At 43.2% G+C, this 20,756-nt stretch overlaps 1 protein-coding gene across 1 annotated transcript in view; it reads left to right on the top strand.

The window, feature by feature from the left end:
* The window catches only part of CORIN (corin, serine peptidase), a 324,441-nt gene that overhangs the window by 236,215 nt on the left and 67,470 nt on the right, over positions 1-20,756 (top strand). The window contains exons 11-13 of the mRNA XM_038400915.2: positions 8,407-8,638; positions 14,338-14,483; positions 20,573-20,680. Of these exons, the coding sequence (XP_038256843.1) occupies positions 8,407-8,638; positions 14,338-14,483; positions 20,573-20,680 (486 nt within the window). The remainder of the gene's footprint in view (positions 1-8,406; positions 8,639-14,337; positions 14,484-20,572; positions 20,681-20,756) is intronic.

Here is a 20,756-nt window from a genome sequence, read left to right on the forward strand (position 1 = left end):
ATCGGGGATACTGTTCCTGACGGCTTGTAGTCCATCTTTGTGTGGAATGTTGGTGTAGAGGGCTTCTACATCCATAGTGGCTAGGATGGTGTTTTTAGGAAGATCACCAATGGACTGTAGTTTCCTCAGGAAATCGGTGGTGTCTCGAAGATAGCTGGGAGTGCTGGTAACGAAGGGCCTGAGGAGGGAGTCTACATAGCCAGACAATCCTGCTGTCAGGGTGCCAATGCCTGAGATGATGGGGCGTCCAGGATTTCCAGGTTTATGGATCTTGGGTAGTAGATAGAATACCCCAGGTCCTGGCTCCAGGGGTGTGTCTGTGCGGATTTGTTCTTGTGCTTTTTCAGGGAGTTTCTTGAGCAAATGCTGTAGTTTCTTTTGGTAACTCTCAGTGGGATCAGAGGGTAATGGCTTGTAGAAAGTGGTGTTGGAGAGCTGCCTAGTAGCCTCTTGTTCATACTCTGACCTATTCATGATGACGACAGCACCTCCTTTGTCAGCCTTTTTGATTATGATGTCAGAGTTGTTTCTGAGGCTGTGGATGGCACTGTGTTCTGCATGGCTGAGGTTATGGGGTAAGCGATGCTGCTTTTCCACAATTTCAGCTCGTGCACGTCGGCGGAAGCAGTCTATGTAGAAATCCAGGCTGCTGTTTCGACCTTCAGGAGGAGTCCACCTAGAATCCTTCTTTTTGTAGTGTTGGCAGGAAGGTCTCTGTGGGTTAATATGTTGGTCAGAGGTGTGTTGGAAATATTCCTTGAGTCTGAGACGTCGAAAATAGGATTCTAGGTCACCACAGAACTGTATCATGTTCGTGGGGGTGGAGGGGCAAAAGGAGAGGCCCCGAGTTAGGACAGATTCTTCCGCTGGGCTAAGAGTATCGCCAGGATTGAGCCAATGCCTGAGATGATGGGGCGTCCAGGATTTCCAGGTTTCACACCTCTGACCAACATATTAACCCACAGAGACCTTCCTGCCAACACTACAAAAAGAAGGATTCTAGGTGGACTCCTCCTGAAGGTCGAAACAGCAGCCTGGATTTCTACATAGACTGCTTCCGCCGACGTGCACGAGCTGAAATTGTGGAAAAGCAGCATCGCTTACCCCATAACCTCAGCCATGCAGAACACAGTGCCATCCACAGCCTCAGAAACAACTCTGACATCATAATCAAAAAGGCTGACAAAGGAGGTGCTGTCGTCATCATGAATAGGTCAGAGTATGAACAAGAGGCTACTAGGCAGCTCTCCAACACCACTTTCTACAAGCCATTACCCTCTGATCCCACTGAGAGTTACCAAAAGAAACTACAGCATTTGCTCAAGAAACTCCCTGAAAAAGCACAAGAACAAATCCGCACAGACACACCCCTGGAGCCAGGACCTGGGGTATTCTATCTGCTACCCAAGATCCATAAACCTGGAAATCCTGGACGCCCCATCATCTCAGGCATTGGCACCCTGACAGCAGGATTGTCTGGCTATGTAGACTCCCTCCTCAGGCCCTTCGTTACCAGCACTCCCAGCTATCTTCGAGACACCACCGATTTCCTGAGGAAACTACAGTCCATTGGTGATCTTCCTAAAAACACCATCCTAGCCACTATGGATGTAGAAGCCCTCTACACCAACATTCCACACAAAGATGGACTACAAGCCGTCAGGAACAGTATCCCCGATACTGTCACGGCTAACCTGGTGGCAGAACTTTGTGACTTTGTCCTGACCCATAACTATTTCACATTTGGTGACAATGTATACCTTCAAATCAGCGGCACTGCGATGGGTACCCGCATGGCCCCACAGTATGCCAACATTTTTATGGCTGACTTAGAACAACGCTTCCTCAGCTCTCGTCCCCTAATGCCCCTACTCTACTTGCGCTACATTGATGACATCTTCATCATCTGGACCCATGGAAAAGAAGCTCTTGAGGAATTCCACCATGATTTCAACAATTTCCATCCCACCATCAACCTCAGCCTGGACCAGTCCACACAAGAGATCCACTTCCTGGACACTACGGTGCTAATAAGCGATGGTCACATAAACACCACCCTATATCGGAAACCTACTGACCGCTATTCCTACCTACATGCCTCTAGCTTTCATCCAGATCATACCACTCGATCCATTGTCTACAGCCAAGCGCTACGATATAACCGCATTTGCTCCAACCCCTCAGACAGAGACAAACACCTACAAGATCTCTATCATGCATTCCTACAACTACAGTACCCACCTGCTGAAGTGAAGAAACAGATTGACAGAGCCAGAAGAGTACCCAGAAGTCACCTACTACAGGACAGGCCCAACAAAGAAAACAACAGAACGCCACTAGCCATCACCTTCAGCCCCCAACTAAAACCCCTCCAACGCATCATCAAGGATCTACAACCTATCCTGAAGGACGAGCCATCGCTCTCTCAGATCTTGGGAGACAGACCAGTCCTTGCTTACAGACAGCCCCCCAATCTGAAGCAAATACTCACCAGCAACCACACACCACACAACAGAACCACTAACCCAGGAACCTATCCTTGCAACAAAGCCCGTTGCCAACTCTGTCCACATATCTATTCAGGGGATACCATCATAGGGCCTAATCACATCAGCCACACTATCAGAGGCTCATTCACCTGCGCATCTACCAATGTGATATATGCCATCATGTGCCAGCAATGCCCCTCTGCCATGTACATTGGCCAAACTGGACAGTCTCTACGTAAAAGAATGAATGGACACAAATCAGACGTCAAGAATTATAACATTCAAAAACCAGTTGGAGAACACTTCAATCTCTCTGGTCACTCGATCACAGACCTAAGAGTGGCTATACTTCAACAAAAAAGCTTCAAAAACAGACTCCAACGAGAGACTGCTGAATTGGAATTAATTTGCAAACTGGATACAATTAACTTAGGCTTGAATAGAGACTGGGAATGGATGAGTCATTACACAAAGTAAAACTATTTCCCCATGGTATTTCTCCCTCCCACCCCACCCCCCACTGTTCCTCTGATATTCTTGTTAACTGCTGGAATTAGCCTACCTGCTTGTCACCATGAAAGGTTTTCCTCCTTCCCCCCCCTGCTGTTGGTGATGGCTTATCTTAAGTGATCACTCTCCTTACAGTGTGTATGATAAACCCATTGTTTCATGTTCTCTGTGTGTGTGTATATAAATCTCTCCTCTGTTTTTTCCACCAAATGCATCCGATGAAGTGAGCTGTAGCTCACGAAAGCTTATGCTCTAATAAATTTGTTAGTCTCTAAGGTGCCACAAGTACTCCTTTTCTTTTTGCGAAAATTTAAATTGATGATTTAAATCAAGGTTTCCAGCTCGCTGATTTAAACTTTGATTAAAATTGGTGATTTAAATTGCTGTGATTTAAATCAGTCCACCATGATTATTAGAGTCCTGTGAAACTGAACTGAAGAGCTGGGTGATGGACTGCATGGGTGATAAACTAATAGATAGATAATTCAGTGGTTCTCCAACTTTAGCAACCCAAGGACCCCCATTTTGATTTAAAATTTTTGGCAGACCCCAAGCCCTTCTTGCTCAGCCCGAGGCCCTGACCCCACTCCACACCTTCCCCCAGGCCCACCCCGTCCCATCCCCACTCCTCCCTCTCCCTACTCCTCCCCCTCCCTTCCAGCTGTTCCCCGGCATGCAGGAGGCACTGGGAGAGAGGGGGAAGAGTTGAGGGAAGGGGAGGAGTTGATCACTGGGATCCACTCAGTTTGAGAAACACTGATCTAATTGATCTTTTCCAGTTTTAATTTCTATTTCTTCCAAAAATGAATAGAAATCCTATTAATATTAATGGTAACTACACATGCATGTCAAGAAGACAATCAGTCTCTCCTTCAGCCTAGATTAAATTTATATTATATAAACCCTTAGAAAGCTTAGATGTACTTGCATTTGCAATCTATATTAGTGTATCTGACTTTCAGAATGAAGAATCACAAATTCACACCAAATCTCAATGCATAAAAGCTAGCAACTACACACCACACCACAGAAACACTAACCCAGGAACCAATCCCTGTAACAAACCCTGTTGTCTACTCTGTCCCCATATCCAGTGATGAGCTACCAAAATCTTAACAACGAGTTCGCTCCTCACCCCATGAGGGGGTTGTTGCCCACCCCCACCCCTGGGACTCCTGCCCCATCCAACCCCCCCGCGTTCCTTGACGCACCCCCCCAGAACCCCTGTCCCATCCACCCCCCTCTCCTGTCCCCTGACTGCCCCCAGAACCGGGCAGGAGGGACTCGTGGGCCCCGTAGTGGGTGCCCACCCCACCCCTCAGAGCCATAGGCACCTGCTGGGGGGCGAGTTGGGGAGTCCCAGTGGTGCTTACCTGGGGCAGCTCCCAGGAAGCATCCGGCAGGTCCTTCTGGCTCCTAGGGGCAGGGGAGCATAGCTAGGGGGGGAGCAGCTGTTCCCTCACTGATCACATCAAAAGTGGTGCCTTAGGTGCCGACTCCCTGGGTGCTCCAGGGCTGGAGCACCCGCTGGGAAAATTTGGTGGGTGCAGAGCACCCACCAGCAGCTCCCGGCCCCAGCTCACCTCTGCTCCGCCTCCGCCCCTGAACGCTCTGCCCTGCTCTGCTTCTCTGCCCCCTGCCCCGGCTTCCCGCAAATCAGTTGTTTGGTGGGAAGCTGGAGAGGGCTGAGAAGCAGGCGGCGGCTTCACACTCAGGCCAAGGGAGGCGGAGGTGAGCTGGGGTGGGGAGCAGTTCCCCTGTGCCCCCCCGGGTTACCTGCTGTGGCGCAGGTGGCCCTCCTCACGGCTCCCCCCCGCCTGAGCTCACCTCCGCTCCGCCTCCCTGGCCCTGAGCGGGAAGCCGCGGCCTGCTTCTCAACCTGCCCCAGCTTCCCACGTGAATAGCTGATTCGCAGGAAGCCTGGGGGCGGGGTGGAGAAGCAAGGCAGGGTGGCGATGGAGGCGGAGCGGAGGTGAGCTGGGGCTGGGGTGGGGTGGGGAGCTGCTCTGCACCCACCAAATTTTCCCTTTGGGTGCTCCAGGGCTGGAGCACCCATGGAGTCAGCGCCTAAGGCACCACTTTTGGCCAGTTAAATTTAGAATCCCTTTTAGAACTGGTTGTCCCTCCCACGAGGGACAACCGGTTCTAAAAGGGCTTCTAAATTTAACAACCGGTTCTAGCGAACTGGTACGAACCGGCTCCAGCTCACCACTGCACACATCTACTCTAGCAACACCATCAGAGGAGCCAACCACATGAGCACACCATTAGGGGCTTATTCGCCTGCACATCTACTAATGTGATATGTGCCAGCAATGCCCCTCTGCCACGTACATTGGCCAGACAGGATAGTCTCTACGTAAAAGAATAAATGGACACAAATCGGACATCAGGAATGGTAACATACAAAAGCCAGTAGGAGAATACTTCAATCTCCCTGGACATTCAATAACAGATTTAAAAGTAGCCATCCAATAAAAAAACTTCAAAAACAGACTTCAAAGAGAAATTGCAAAGCTACAATTCATTTGCAAATTTAATAGCATTAATTTTGGGCTTGAACAGGGACTTGGAGTGGCTTGTTCACTACAAAAGCAATTTTCCCTCTCTTGATATTGACACCTCCTCATCAACTATTGGGAGTGGACCACATCCACCTTGATTGAATTGGGCTTGTTAACACTGGTTCTCCCATCTCTTCATGTGTCAATATATTTATACCTACATCTGTAATTTTCACTCAATGTATCTGAAGAAGTGGGGGTTTTTACCCACGAAAGCTTATGCCCAAATAAATCTATTAGTCTTTAAGGTGCCACCGGACTCCTTGTTGTTTCAGTGCATAAAAATGAGGCCAATACCTAACACATTTCAACAATATGAAGAAATTCGATTGTGTATTCAGGGTATGTACGTGTGTGAGAAGAATTCACTGTAAAAAGAGAAGTGGCAGAGACAGTGACAGAAAGTGATGAATCAGGTTTCTCAGAGAGTCAGGAGATGGAGGTACCAGGAGGTGAAGACATAGATGGAGAGGGTATACAGAAGCAACAGTAAGAGAGCAAGGAAGGGAACCGGGTGGATGTTGCTGGAGACAAAGAAGAATGGCAGAGGATTGTGTGTGTGTGTGTGGTGGTGGGTGTATGTGAACTGATTATATGTGTGAATGTGAGAAATGAAAGAGGTTATGGGGATGAGAAAGGAGGTGGACAGAGCAACAGGTGAGAGGTGACTGGTCATAAGTAATTATCAGCTATTCCATGAGTCAATCAGTTATGCGGTTGATCAATAGTGCAAAGAATCAGTTAAGCTGTGTAGCAGTTATACGGTGAATGGATGATAGTAAGCAGTAAATATGCAAAGACTCCACAGTAAGATGAATGAGCTGTTCAGAGCCCAAGAAAAATACTTTTATGCAATCAAGAATTTGTTGTCTAGGTGCACAAAGCAAATCAATTTCAGTGCTTTTTATCTGTCTCTACTCCACGAAATAATTTCATCCCAGACCACTCACTATTAAGAGGATTTGGAATTGAATTTGACCTCCCCGACCCTTTCTTAGTATTCTTGCCATACATGCTATAAATATTCACATTTTCAGGCAGTATTGTCAAATTAACATCATATGACCTAATGTGGCTTGAGAGGTTTCTATGATGGTTTTATGCCCTAATTACTGTCAATTCTAAGTCTGAGCTGTGTTTTAATTTCCAAACATAAAACTTGTTTTACTTGCAGTTGAGGATGAGAAAAAAACCACTAAATCTGCTACCTGATATATACAAAATAGAGAATTCCCTGTTAAGATTCCTATGGATTCCGTGTCCACATGGGAGCCAACAACTTTTTGCCACTGATTTCCATCTAGACTCAGCTAGAAAACAACATAACTTCAAGAGCAACAAGTATGGGTTCAGTTGTATGCATTTATGAATTTAGAAATACTACTGACTTGTGTTAGTGCACAACCAAGTCAGGATATAATGGGCAACCTGGCATGCTCCAAAAGTAGATCTGCCTAGACTACATTGTATGGCACAACATACACAGTTGAATGAAGGCACTGTGTCAAGGTCCGGCAGAGACCAAAACTAGATCGCAGGAATTCCTATTGTCATCTGAGTCTTTCTTATATTAGAGAGGTGACTGCTAAAGGAGGTTGCACTAGGGACTGTCAGGCCAGGCAAGATTGTCAGATACTACTGAATCTTCTTTCAAATCTCTCATCAAGACTCACCTATATAATGATACTTGCAGTAAACTGTGAACTGATAATGGCTAGGCAGGTGGCCAGCAGAAATTACTAAAGTCATTAACATATCTTGTTTGTTTACAGAGCTGATCAAAACTTTTTTCCAATGAAATATGGGGTATTAAATTATACAAAATTCTTCCTGAAAAAATTTCATAGTAAAAAAAATCATTTAAATGAAACAAAATGTTAATTTTGATTCAATTCTAGATGAAAACTTAAATCTCACATTGAATTTAAATGAATTTTTTGTTTTAATTTTTTAAATATTTTTCCTTAATATTTTGAATAAAATGAAAATTTCTTGATTTTTTTTAAGGTCCAAATTTTGCATTTCTTTAACAGTTTTTCCTGGAAAATACTTATAATTCTCTGACCAGCCCTATTTATGTTATAAAACCCCTCAAAACCTGCTAATTAAACATAGCTAGCTGGTATAACCGTGCATACTTCTTGTTACCCTTGTTTTCCCCCTGTGTATCTTCCTGTTTTGTTAATTACATTCACTTGCCTTAAACTATAAACTCGTGGGGGCAGTGGCTGCCTCTTACTATGTGTTTGTAAAGTGCCTAGTCCAATGAGGCTCCATCCTGATCGGGGCTTTGGGGTATAGTGTAATTAAAATAATATTCTTTATTCTGTTAAACACTCTTGTTAATTTGGGAGTGGGGGGAATGTTGACAAAAGCTTTCCAATCTGCTGTATTTTGATAGTTCTGTATAAAAGCTCTTGATGTTTAAAGAGTTATTAGTTGAAAAGAATTAGCTCATGTAATAGTTTATTTGTACCTTTTTATAAATGAGCATTCAAAAGTTCTGATACAGAAAGAGTAAGTATAAATATGAAGATTGTGATTAACTGAATAGCTACATAAGGATCAGTCTCCTTCCCTTTCTGACATGACTAGTCTCATATGGACCACTGCACTCAAGGACCTGTAGTTTTTATAGTTTTATAAACTACATCTTTGTATTAAAGATTAGAGAGGCTACTGGCCACGTGGTAAAACTCCACAAGCCACCTTGGGCTATGGAAAACAAGACTTACTTTAGGAGGCCAGAGAGAGTATTATCGGTTTAAATGATCAGAATCTTGTAATTATTTATTTCGGGTTTCATCTGGTTTTACACAATGTATGTTCTTTTCTTTCAAAAGGTCAGTGTGAACCAATTACTCTGGAACTCTGCATGAACCTGCCTTACAACTATACTAACTATCCAAACTACTTGGGTCATAGGACTCAGAAGGAAGCCTCCATCAGCTGGGAGTCTTCCCTTTTTCCAGCCTTGGTTCAGACTAACTGCTACAAGTATCTTATGTTTTTTGCCTGTACAATCTTGGTGCCAAAATGTGACCCTCAAACAAATCAGCGTATCCCACCCTGCAGGTAATGTGATTGCTTCCTAACTGGATTCTTGACTAGTTTCATTCAGCACCATATGAATCTTTCTTAAAGGGTAACTCCGCTTCCATTGAAATCAGGAGAAGTTTTGCTTTTGACTTCAGTAGGATCAGGATTGGATATTTTGCAAAGTGAAAGGGGTGTACTTCTTTATATACGTGTGATTATTTTTTGAAGTTTTTGAAATATTTAATGACATAGGTAAAAGAATAGCAATTCGGTTAAGTTTTCTATTTTAAACTATGTTTATACAACCTTATAAATATTCTATTGCTCTAATCCTTTGTTAGATATTAGATAAGAATTGCACCAATAGAAGGGGTATAAAAATACACAGCAAATGAAGAGTGTAGCTAGAAATACAAGTATTCATAATAGTGCTTAGCTCATATGGAAAGCTTCATATATTCAAAGCACTGTACCAAATATTAACTAATGAAAGACGAGATTTGAATGTGATGGTCACTTTTCCAAAATTGGAGAGCAAGTACTGTAAAAATATAGTCCAGTTTTGCCCCATTGTTTTTTATGTACAAACTAAAATGCTTCTTAGTCTATCAGTGCAAGGACTTTTCTGTTTCCTTAGGGGTCAGCATTGGGATCTGTAATGTTAAGTGTTGCCATTAAAATATTGACTAAGTAGTACATTGTTATATTTGATTGATTCACAGATTATACTGATTTAGGAAGAACTTTAGACACTGTAATAGATAGAAATAGAAAAATTATTTGGAAGCTATAAAGAAATGGATTCATCCTAGTGGACTGTGATTTAACTTGGGTAAATGCAAGAGACAGAAATATAAAATATTTATTTTTAAATATTTAATTGCTGTCTGAAGCTCTTAAAAAGCAGACTATTTACTTTCCCTTGGAAAATTCTAAGACTATTTTCCTAGAAACTGCTCAAGCCTTTACAAATTAAGCACACCCTTGTTCAATTATAGCAGTGATTAATTGGTTTGAACAGTGCGTACACGTTGTATATGATCTGTCTCTTTCTGTAAACATTAAACAAAATTCAACTAATGTAATTTTCCCTGTGATAAACTTTCCAAGTCCAAGTGCAATTTACAACCCTGGATTTCAAATTCACATTGTAATCATACATCTGTTATAACATATACCCATCTGATGAATATAAGATTTATTGATATTGTGGATATTTTGTTTTCTAGGTATTTAACATATGTCCCTGCTTTATGAAGAGCACCTAATTTATCATCTTTTTATTATTATTTTGATCATTATGCTTTATTTTTAGTGTAGAAGACTTTGAAGAAGGTCATGTACAGCAAGGGGAACATGTTGAACCAGTTTTTGAAAATTAAGATGGCTATTATTGAGGCAATTTACTGATCTGTCATATATTATTTCAAATTCTGTGCAATGTGGTTCACCTTTAATAAGGCATTTGTGGTATCAGCCCTGGGCCTGTTAACTGAATAGTACATAGCACTTCTGCAGTGACAAAGAGCATGATCCTTTAAGCCCTCCACATTCAGAGCTGTCCTTCCAAAATTTTGAGATTACATTATTTTTATTTGCAAGTAGTTTCTAGAGACTTTGGTTGTTTGATCAATCAGGTCTGTGGCATAAAGAATGTGCTGGCAGCACAGATTTCTGGGGAGACTAAATTTCCTCACAACTGATGTAATTTAGGTGTTCGCATCATTTTGTGCAGTATCACCCTGTATTTGAATCAGTGGCATTTTGCAGAGATCAAGGAAATATTTTGTAGTGGCATAGCTACAGTGGTGCAAGTGGTGCAGTCAGACCAAGGTCCATGAAATTATGGAGGCCAAACCAGATGGAGCAATGCTCTGACACTTCATCTGGCAAATGGGGTCACAATGCCACTCATTCAAATTTAGCTCCTATGTCATGGGGTGAGTAGGGAGTGTTGGAGCTCAGTGGGTGAGGTGTTGGGGGTGGAATCGGGAAGGGGGTCCCTTACTTATTTTTGCAAGAGGCTCTCTGGGGCCTTGTTACACCACTTTAATTTCAGTTTACTTTTAAATAAGTTTAATATTCATGGAAGGTGCTAGATTGAAAATCCTGCAGACTAAAGTTCCTGATTTAATACAAAATAGAGAGAGCTTCCTCGCTGCTTTGCCAGTGACCATTATCCTTGTTCTCTGCTACGCATTTCTTCCTTGGACTTTCTGTTGGCTCTGCCAAACTAGTGTGGTAGTCTGTCTCCATTTTGTTGTGATTGCCTATTAACTAAGAATAAGATTCAGACCACCAGTTCATTTAACACAGACTGCCGAATAGCCAACAAATGTCAACTTTGGTCAATACAACCAAGACCAGATTTGAATGAGTGACCTAGAAGTAAAAAAGCTCCATATTTTGTTACCAAGCCCCTAATCCATTCAGTACCCCAGAAGGGAGACATTTTATTGGAACAGCAAAAGGCAACATTGTTCCTCTAAATTGTGTGCTGTTTTTTCTTGCTATATTGCAAAGACCTAACATCTGCACTGTTATTGGCTTCAGACATCTATTTGACATGTTAACTGCATTTTAATTATTTCCCCAAAATTAAAACTGAATGTCTTGCAGCAGTTATTGGAAACTGTCTCCTCTGAGAGACGGTTGGTTTTTTGAAGCGGTGATGTTGAAGGAGCAGGGACATGTTGAAGGCACAAATTACTCATATGTTTCAGTAAACTAGAACAAAACTTTTAAAATCTACTTTATTGTTTTCACTGCTCGGGCTGTGATCAGAAAATAAGCAGAGCAGAAAACTCTGGAATTCAGAAGGTTGAGGCCAAACTACAAAACAATGTAGGGCAACTGTTCAAATGTGATTTGAATCAACACAGAGTAGTAAGCTTGTTTGGAGGCAGGGCTGACTCTAGGATTTTTGCCGCTCCAAGCAAAAAAATTTTTGGCTGCTCCCACTTTTTTTTGTGCCACCCCGCCCCGGCTCCGCCCCAACTCTGCCCCTTCCCAACCCCTTCCTCAAATCCACAGCCGTGCCTCCTCCCCCAGGTGTGCTGCATTTCCTCCCTCACATTACTTCCTGCAGCTCCCCCCCCAACCCCCAGCCCTAGCTCACCTCCGTTCCACCTGCTCCCCTGAACACACCGCTGCTCCGCGTCTCCCCCTTCCCTCTCAGGCGAGGGAGAGGCAGCACATTCAGGGGAGCAGGCGGAGTGGAGGTGACTGAGGGTGTGGGCGGGGGGAAGCACAGGAAGTAACGGGGGGGTAGAGGAACCGCTCCCCACCCCAGCTCACCTCCGCTCTACCACCACCGCCTCCCCCGAGCGCGCCGCCACTCGGCTTCTCCTCCCTCCCTCTCAGGCTTGCCGCGCCAAACAGCTGTTTCGCGTGCTGCAAGCCTGGGAGGGAGAGGGGAGAAGTGGAGCAGAGGTGAGCTGGGGCGGCGGGGGCACATTTCTAGGGGTGGCATGGCCGGCACCGAAATACCTCCCCTAGAAATGTGCCGCCCCAAGCACCTGCTTGTTTTGCTGATGCCTAGAGCTGGCCCTGTTTGGAGGAGAGGCAAATCTAAAAGGAAACGGATTACTGCTGAGCTGTAACAAAGCAAGTTGATTTAAGACCATTCTTATAAAATGAATCTCTTTATAGTACACTGTGCCTCATTTCAATTGGGCAAAAAAATAGAGTTCAGTCTCTTCTCATTCTAAGTGAATCTTGTTACAGTCACAAGTAAAATAACTGAATGGTTTTATGTGGCTAACTGAAAAGAATATGCAGATACCTTTGGCAAAGGCAAAGGGCAACTGCCATTATTCACTCTAGTTTCCAGCACTTGCCACACAGGCAACTGATTTTTCAACTTTTCTCTGCAGAATGCACTGTACACACACACACCTCTAAAATACATACACACTCCATTCTTACTATTTAAATGAAGGGTTGATCATTCAGGCACAGAAACAAAAATGAACCTTATTTTTTTAACCTCCCCCCCTACAAAACCAAATCAAATTTTAGAATAATACTGAAAATATTATGATGTCATTGTATGCATTGTTGGTACAGTATGTATGACCTTGGTTTAAACAGCATGTTAAGTTTAGGTCACTCCTTTTGAAAAGTGACAGAGCAGAAGGAGAAGAGGTCCAGAGAAGGACCATGAAAATGATTAGTAGCATGGAATGACTTCCATATATGAGCCAAAATTAAAAAGATCAGCGCTGCTTAGTATCGAGAAGAGGCAAATTAAAGGTGACGTGACAGAAGCACACAAAATATCGAGAAGATAAATTGGACCCTTCTGTTCAAAACCTTTCTCATAATATAAGTACTAAGGGTACATTCACTGAAATTGCAAGGCAACATTTACAACTGATAAACAAAACGCTTTTTACACAATACACAATTAACCGGTGGAACTCACTGAAAAAAAATATAGTTGGAACAAAGACCTTTGTAAGATTCAAAAAAGAACTGGATCATTCCATGAATATAAGAATATCATCTGCAGTTACGTGGATAGAATAAAAAATTATAGGCATATCAGCCCATGATACAGGACATAAGCCAATCAATAATTGCCTGTAGTTAGGAGGAAGCTTCGCCCATAGACAAGTTATTACAAAATTTCCAATTATGGGTTTTCTTTCCATGCAATTGAAGTATTTGGTACTGGCCATTCTGAGAGACAGGATGCTAGTCTAGATGGACTATTGATCTGATCTGCTATGCAATTCCTATGTTTCTATGATGGAAAATAAATATTCAAAATCAACACAATTTTTTGCCTCTATAAGCCTGATACAAATGTTGATGGTTAAAGTGACTACACCCTCAAAACTAGGTCATGTGGTCTCAAACCATCTTAATTTTACGAAATTCACTGAAGTCTTTTGCTCTTTTGTTTTCCAGGTTTGAAATCCCTAGACTGCCTGGAATCACAGGTTCAAATACATGCAGGGTTGACTCAGCCCTGCAACCATCTGTACAATAGATAGTGTACTACACCCTGTGAGTGGGTCTCTGAGAAGAGACCTCAAAAATCCAGAACCTGCCTGTTCTCTATGAACATTAAAAGTTCCTGTGGCACTTCTTTGTTAGATAAGGCATATGATCCAGTGTCCCCGGCCAAAATTTTCTTTTCCCTGCTAGTTGTTATGCAGTGTGGTATGGCTGCTGCCCTCCACATCATAAGAGACAGTATTTCATTGGTGCAGTATGTATGCTTTTTGTGAAGTGCTTTGGCATCCTTCAGGAGGCTGGTTTTAGTGTAGCTGTGAAACATTAGTATTGTTATACTGATTTATTTAAGAATTTCTTCTAGAATAATATCTTTCCCTGATCTCTCTGCATAGAATGGAGTTTAGTATCTTTTGCTTTAAGACTGTCTCCTCTGTCATTTCCATCTGAGCAAAGGGTGTTTGTAAGAAACTTTACAATTGGTATTGTGGCTTTTATGGTATGACTCAGGCAATAGTTTGCTTACCATAATTTTCTTAACAAAAATCTCAGCAGTGATAAAACATTTTAATATATTTTTCTTTAGTCTAAGGAAAGTTAAATGCATGAAAAAAAACAACTTTCTTTCATATAAGGAAGATTAACAGCTTATTTTTTTTTCCATCTTCAAATCCTCAGCTAGGAGTGCTAGTTTACAGCAATAGTTGGTAACCTGTCATGACCTGTTTTTCCACCCTGTGTCTTTACTCACCCTCTCCAATTCATCCCTCCAGGGTGCTGTGTGAGCATTCCAAAGAACGCTGTGAATCTGTGCTCGGAATTGTGGGCCTGCAGTGGCCAGAAGACACAGACTGCACTCAGTTCCCAGAAGAAAACTCAGACAACCAAACCTGCCTAACACCTGATGAGGATGTGGAAGGTTACTAGTTAGAATATTTATAACTGGATATTGAATATAAATTTGTAGCTTGCTGTAAGTTAGTGATCCCATTTCATACTTTAATACACCCTTTTTAAATTATATTTTGCAAAGTAGGTGAATTAAACTCTCAGTATGGCTAATATACTGTACAAATGATTCAAAATCAGATTTGGGAGAATTCCTGTTTCTTCCAACTACATATTATCTATTTACATCTAGGAGAAAGTTTTGTTAAGAAATTGAAGAGCTTTCATTCTAGGGAAGGACAAAATTACCCTCATTCTGATTACCCACACATCTCAAGTGTGGGTAAACAAAACACCTCCCACTTGCCTGTATTTGCACATGAGCCCAGTTACTTCATACCTGCCAACCTGCTGCTGTGAAGCATTACTGTTTATCTAAGGGAGAGCCAAGATCTTGGCAATACTAAACAAACAAGCTGTGATCCAGTCTTTCCTTAAGAAACCAACTCTACAGATGTTAGTGTCCTTGCTAACTACTGTCTGCTCTCTTTCTCCTTTTGGGGGAAGGTCTGAAAGGAGTATCAGGCCAACTTCAACAACATCTGACAACCTCAGATTTCTTGAACCCATCCATACTATTGCTCACCAAATACTGTTGATGCAGATCAGGGGTCTGGAACTCATGAATGGAATTGCCTTTAAATGATTCTGTTTATTCCTTATAAAGAGAGGGAAGCTGGTGTTGTACAGTTGCTCCTCCTAACTAAAGGGCCTCAGCTGTGGAGTGGGACAACTCCATCCTGCCTTTCATTTTTTATCAAAGTCTTTACTCATTACTGTGATAGTGAGATGACATGAGCTAGAGTATCAGCAATATGCTTATGACCCTCAACTCTGTAATCTCCCTTTCATTTGACTAAGATGTAGATGTCTCCACAGTCTCCTGGTGTCTGACTGAGATTGGATCACAAATGAAAGCCAGTTGTTTTACAATCCAACTAGATAAGAAAGATATGATGCTGACTTGTATAGGGAAGCATCTGAGGGTTCAGCAAAGGGTATAGCTGCATCCAAGGTGTTTACCTGCAGATCACCACATTGGTTCACAATTGGGAGACCTTACAAAAGCCTTTGTTGCTTCCTGGGTTCTGAGATTGCATTAGTGAGCAAATCCATCTTTTTTTTATACCTTCACAGTGCTGACCAAACTCCATTTGTATATACCTTTGTTATCTCTAGGCTAGGCTAATGCAACATGCCCTACCTGGATTGGCCTGGTTAGTGCAGAATATGACTGTCCTGGTCCACTCAGAGGACTGTCAGTAAGAACATATTACTTCCTGTGCTCCACACTCTGCACCAATGTCTGTGTGCCCAAATCACCATGAAAGATATGCATAAATCATGTAATAACAATAAAAAATAGTTTATACTGAGAAGCTAGAAGACATAGGAGTAAATTCAGCCTTAAGCTATGCCCTGCAGCAATCTGGTGGGGGAAAATAATCACCCATTAAGAGAAGGTACTATATAGGGGAAATAAAATCAAACTTCTGGTGCAAGGGATCCTAGTGAAAATCCCAAATTGTAGGAAAAATAATATGGTGTTAATCTGCAGTGTATAAATTAACTTCCATCCCTCCTCTGTGTGGAGTAAAAACTTTGGTTTTGAGTGGTAGGATGTAATTGGATACATTTTTAAATTAATTTTTAAAAACAGTTGTGAAATGTTTACAGTTAAATTGGGTGCACACATTTTATTCAGCATCTCCTTTAAAGTCCCTTTCAGGAACATCTCAGTTAAATTAGTAAAATAGAATGTGGCTACTGTGCTGACTACCTGGGCTGTCCATTTATTATTTTGTCACTAACAGTATGAATTAGACACCTTTGTAGAACAAATGAAAAGAGAAATTTATACTGTTAGTTAATCCTTTATAAATAGCCTAATTGCTTAGTAAAGCAATGCTATCAAAGTTGTCCTTAGGCTGACTCACTGCTAGTATTTCACATTTGTTTAATGAAAGATTTGCACCAGCTGCCAGTGTTAGTTAGAAAAACAAGCCTTCTTAGAAAGTTTAAAATACTATAATAAATATTTTGGAAGGACAGTACAGCAAAAGAAGTTAGACTTTGGTCTATTTTTAGTAATTAGTCATGGACAGGTTACGGGTTACGGTAAACAAAAATTCACAGCCTGTGACCTGTCCATGACTTATACTATAAATACCCCTGACTAAATCTTGGGGAAGCCACTCGGGGGTGGGGGGGGCACCGCTTCTCTGGCCACCCCGGGGACCACTATCGAGGGCCAGCAACAACTGGTACAGCTGGCTGCAGGGCTGCATGAGCGGCTGGCTGCAGAGCTGCTCCAGCAACAGTTGGTGTGGCTGTCTCCAGGGCCATCTGAGCAGCTAGTCCCTGAGCCAGCTGCTTGGGCATCGCTGCGGTCAGCCACACTGGCCGCTGCGGAAGTCACAAAGGTCGCGGAAAGTCATGCAATCCATAACTTCTGCAACCTCCATGACAGACATAGAGCCCTGTGAGTGATTACAAAATATAGGTGATTTGTCCACTTAAATTATAGCTGTCAAAAACATTACAGTATTGAATCATTTAAGCCCCCCAAAACCTTACAGTATGTGATGAATCCAAGAATAAACTGCTCCAAGATGGTGTGCCCAGTGAACTCAAATGAATTTACTCATAACAGACTTTATCCCCACGCGGTGATAGTAAACACAATTCTTTTTGTTTAAAAGAAAGTGGAAAACATTGCTATTTTCTTAAGGTCGTGAATTTTATTTGCAACTTTTTCTCATATAGCACCTTAAAAGTTAAATATAAAAAGTACTTAAAAAACTGTATTGTATTAAATACCCCAGAGAACTTGCAGAAGAAGAAAGTAGAAAATGGAGGGATTGGATGTCATTGATAGGGAGTTGGTAGGAGTCAAATTTCCCAGCTGTTAAATGGGCATAAATGGGTGGATTTTCAAAAACACCTAAGGGTTAGGGCCCAGATCCACAAAGGGATTTCGAAATTCCTTTGAAGGTCTGGGACTTAGTCATTGCAATGTCTAACTTGTACATACCTAACCACCCAATGGAATCCACATCCCCAGGCTAGATAGTTAGGCCCCTTATACAATGCCTGGGAGAGTTAGATACCTAAGAATGCAATCCACAAAACATGGCATGCTGAGCGGGTAGCTGCATAATCTAGCCAATGGAAAATGCTGAGGACAGTGATATGGCCTAAATCCCTCCCCTCTTGAGATGTTAGGCATCTGTATCTGGGCTGGAAAGAGGCACTTACCTCTGCTTGGGATTCTCACACATTCTCTACAGAGTTATTCTCAGTCTCTCTGACCCAATGTATATTTATTTACAAACAATGGAACAACTTCCACAAAAGGCCCTGAGAGAGCCCTACACCGAAATATCCCATGGTCCAGTGGTAACAGCACTCACCAGAGAGGTAGGAAACTCAAATTCAAATCCCATGAGGCAGAGGAGGGAATGTAACTAGTCACATCCTGGGCAAGTACCTTAACCAATGGGCTAAAGGGTATAACGCAGGCCACTGGCTTTCCAGGCTTTGTATGTGTTTTGACGGGGCAAGGCCAGATGGCTATGGAAGAGTAGTCTTAATGGGATCCGGGAAGTGGGCGGGTGAAGCCCGTCCACCGCTAAAGGATCCCCCCCAGCCTAAAAGGGGGATCCACAGGACCTATATACCAAAAAATTCTGGGGGACAACTAATGAAATAACAGGGACGGGAGTGTGCTCAAAGAGTCAAACGAAGGGAACTGGACGGGGACACCGAGAAGAGAACCCCGGACAGCACCCACTGCTCCTCAAAGGCGTCAAGGGAGACAGAGGACTCTGCCCGGATACGTGAACGGACCAAGGATCGGAAATAGACCCCACAGTCACAGGAAACTCCATTGGCCAACCTCCTCACTCTGGTTTTATAGATGGCCATTTTAGCTAGGGCCAAGAGGAGGTTGACCAGGAGATCCTGTGACTTTGTGGGGCTATGGATAGGGAGTGCATAGATAAGAAGGTGAGGGGAAAAGTGCAACCAAAAGAGTAATAAAATATTGGTGAGGAGCCGGAATAGGGGCTGCAGCCTGGCACACTCCAGGTATATATGTGCCAGGGTTTCCCTCACGCTGCAAAAGGGGCAGGTGTCTGGGATTGAGGTGAACTGTGCCAAGTACACGCCTGTGCTCACGGCTCCGTGAAGGAGCTGCCAACTGACATCCCCGGCGGGTCTCGGGACTAAGGTGAAATATAGGCTGGCCCACCGGGGCTCCTCACCCTCCAAAAGTGGCAGGAGGTCCCGCCATTTTGTATCGGGGCAGGACATGAGAGTGAGGGCATGAAGGGTATGGAGCACAAGCGGGTATAGATGTTTTCTTGGCGCGGTTTGAAAGCAGACCCGCTTCATCTCATGCAGCCGGCTTACAGTGAAGGGGTGAGGGGGTCGGTTGGGTCCACGGGGCGGGGATCCAATTAAAAGGTCCGGCCTATGGAAGAGTAGTGGGAGATAGATATATTAGCTCCAGGCTAAACAAATCCTTGGTACCAGGATAAGTGAAATGGCAGCTGCTCCAGGTCAAATTAAGACACCTGGGGCCAATTAAGAACTTTCCAGAAGGCAGGGAGAAGGCTAGGTTGATTGGGACACCTGAAGCCAATCAGGGGCTGGCTGAAACTAGTTAAAAGCTTCCCAGTCAGCCAGGTGGGTGTGTATGTCAGGAGCTGTGGGAAGAAGTTGTGCTGTTGGAGAGGCTGAGTAGTACACACCATATCAGGTATAAGGAAGGAGGCCCTGAGCTAAGGGTGAAGCAGAGCTTGAGGAAGTGAGGGCTGCTGTGGGGGAAGTAGCCCAGGGAATTGTACATGTCATGTTTCTAAAAGGTCAGCTACCATAGCTGATACTATTAGGGTCCCTGCGCTGGAGCCCGGAGTAGAGGGTGGGCCCGGGCTCTTCCTCCCTCCCGCACCTTTGGTCCTGATTAATCACTGAGACTGGGAGACAACAGAGACTGTGCAAGGAAGGATAACTTCTCCTCACCTCCCTTGCTGGCTTATGATGAAAATGGCTCAGTAGACTGTGACCCTTGTCTCTAGAGAAAGAAGGGTTATGTGGAGGGTCACAGTGAGCCACTGAGGCTAGCGAAATCTGCCAGGAAAACACGGGACCCACGGAGGCAAGGACAGAGCTTTGTCACAGTGTATAAGTATGCTCTGAGAAGTTCTACTGGATTGGGTTCACAGAAAGATAGGCAGAGGGAGCCCTTGTTTGAGGATCCCACTGGGACTTAGGCAAGAGACAGGAGCCCAGCTGCCTAGACTGAGGCAATTGTGCGCATACTCACTGGTGGAAACCTAGGTGCCTTGGGAGTTAAATGATGGAAATTCAGCTGCCTAGGGACTTTAGGTGGCTCCAGGGTTAGGCAGCAGCTGAGCAGGGGTTTTAAGGATCTCAATTGCACCTAATGTTGGACTTAGTACCTAAAGTGGCAGTTAGGAACCTAAATCCTTTTGTGAATCTAGCCCTAAGTGACTTAGGAGCAAAAGTCAAAATTGACTTTCAAAGGGACTTTTTTCCCCTAAGTCACTTCTGAAAATCCTTTCTGGCCATTGTGATGTGAGGATTAGTTGGTGAATACTTATTAAGGACTCTGAATTTTTAAAAAAAGCCATGTAATTGCTAAATATTGTTATCTGTTTATAAAATCAGCACAGTGAATGGTTTATCTCTATCTGTTCAACACAACATCAGTGGACATCTAATATAATTAGAAAAGCAGAGCCTTCAACCTAAACAATATCTGCCAATAATGTTGTGAGGCTTTGAAAGTTGAGATGTGGCAGTCTGTGGGAAAGTAGTGATGTGTACTCAAACCCACTCCATCCTCTGTATATTTGTCAAGGATAGTTTCTGTTTCTGCATAGTTCCAACTTAGTATCTCATAGAGTTTGTGTTCCTGTCTTCTACCCTTTTTACTCAGTCACAGTGATTAATAATCATAATAAATAAAGAGTACTGTGTGATAATTAATGCTTTCCAGTTTGCTGAAAGAGTTATGTTTTCTGACATTGACAGAGTGCTCACCCAGTCACTTCAAGTGCCGTTCTGGGAGGTGTGTCTTGGCCTCCAGAAGATGTGATGGCCAGGCTGACTGTGAAGATGATAGTGACGAGGACAACTGTGGTAAATAAACGAAATGAGTCAGTTGATTGAATGGAAAGCTGCTGGACTATCAGAGTACATAACAGTTGTTCTCCAT

Source organism: Dermochelys coriacea, chromosome 4 (genome assembly GCF_009764565.3).
Source record: "Dermochelys coriacea isolate rDerCor1 chromosome 4, rDerCor1.pri.v4, whole genome shotgun sequence".
Lineage (NCBI taxonomy): Eukaryota > Metazoa > Chordata > Testudines > Dermochelyidae > Dermochelys > Dermochelys coriacea.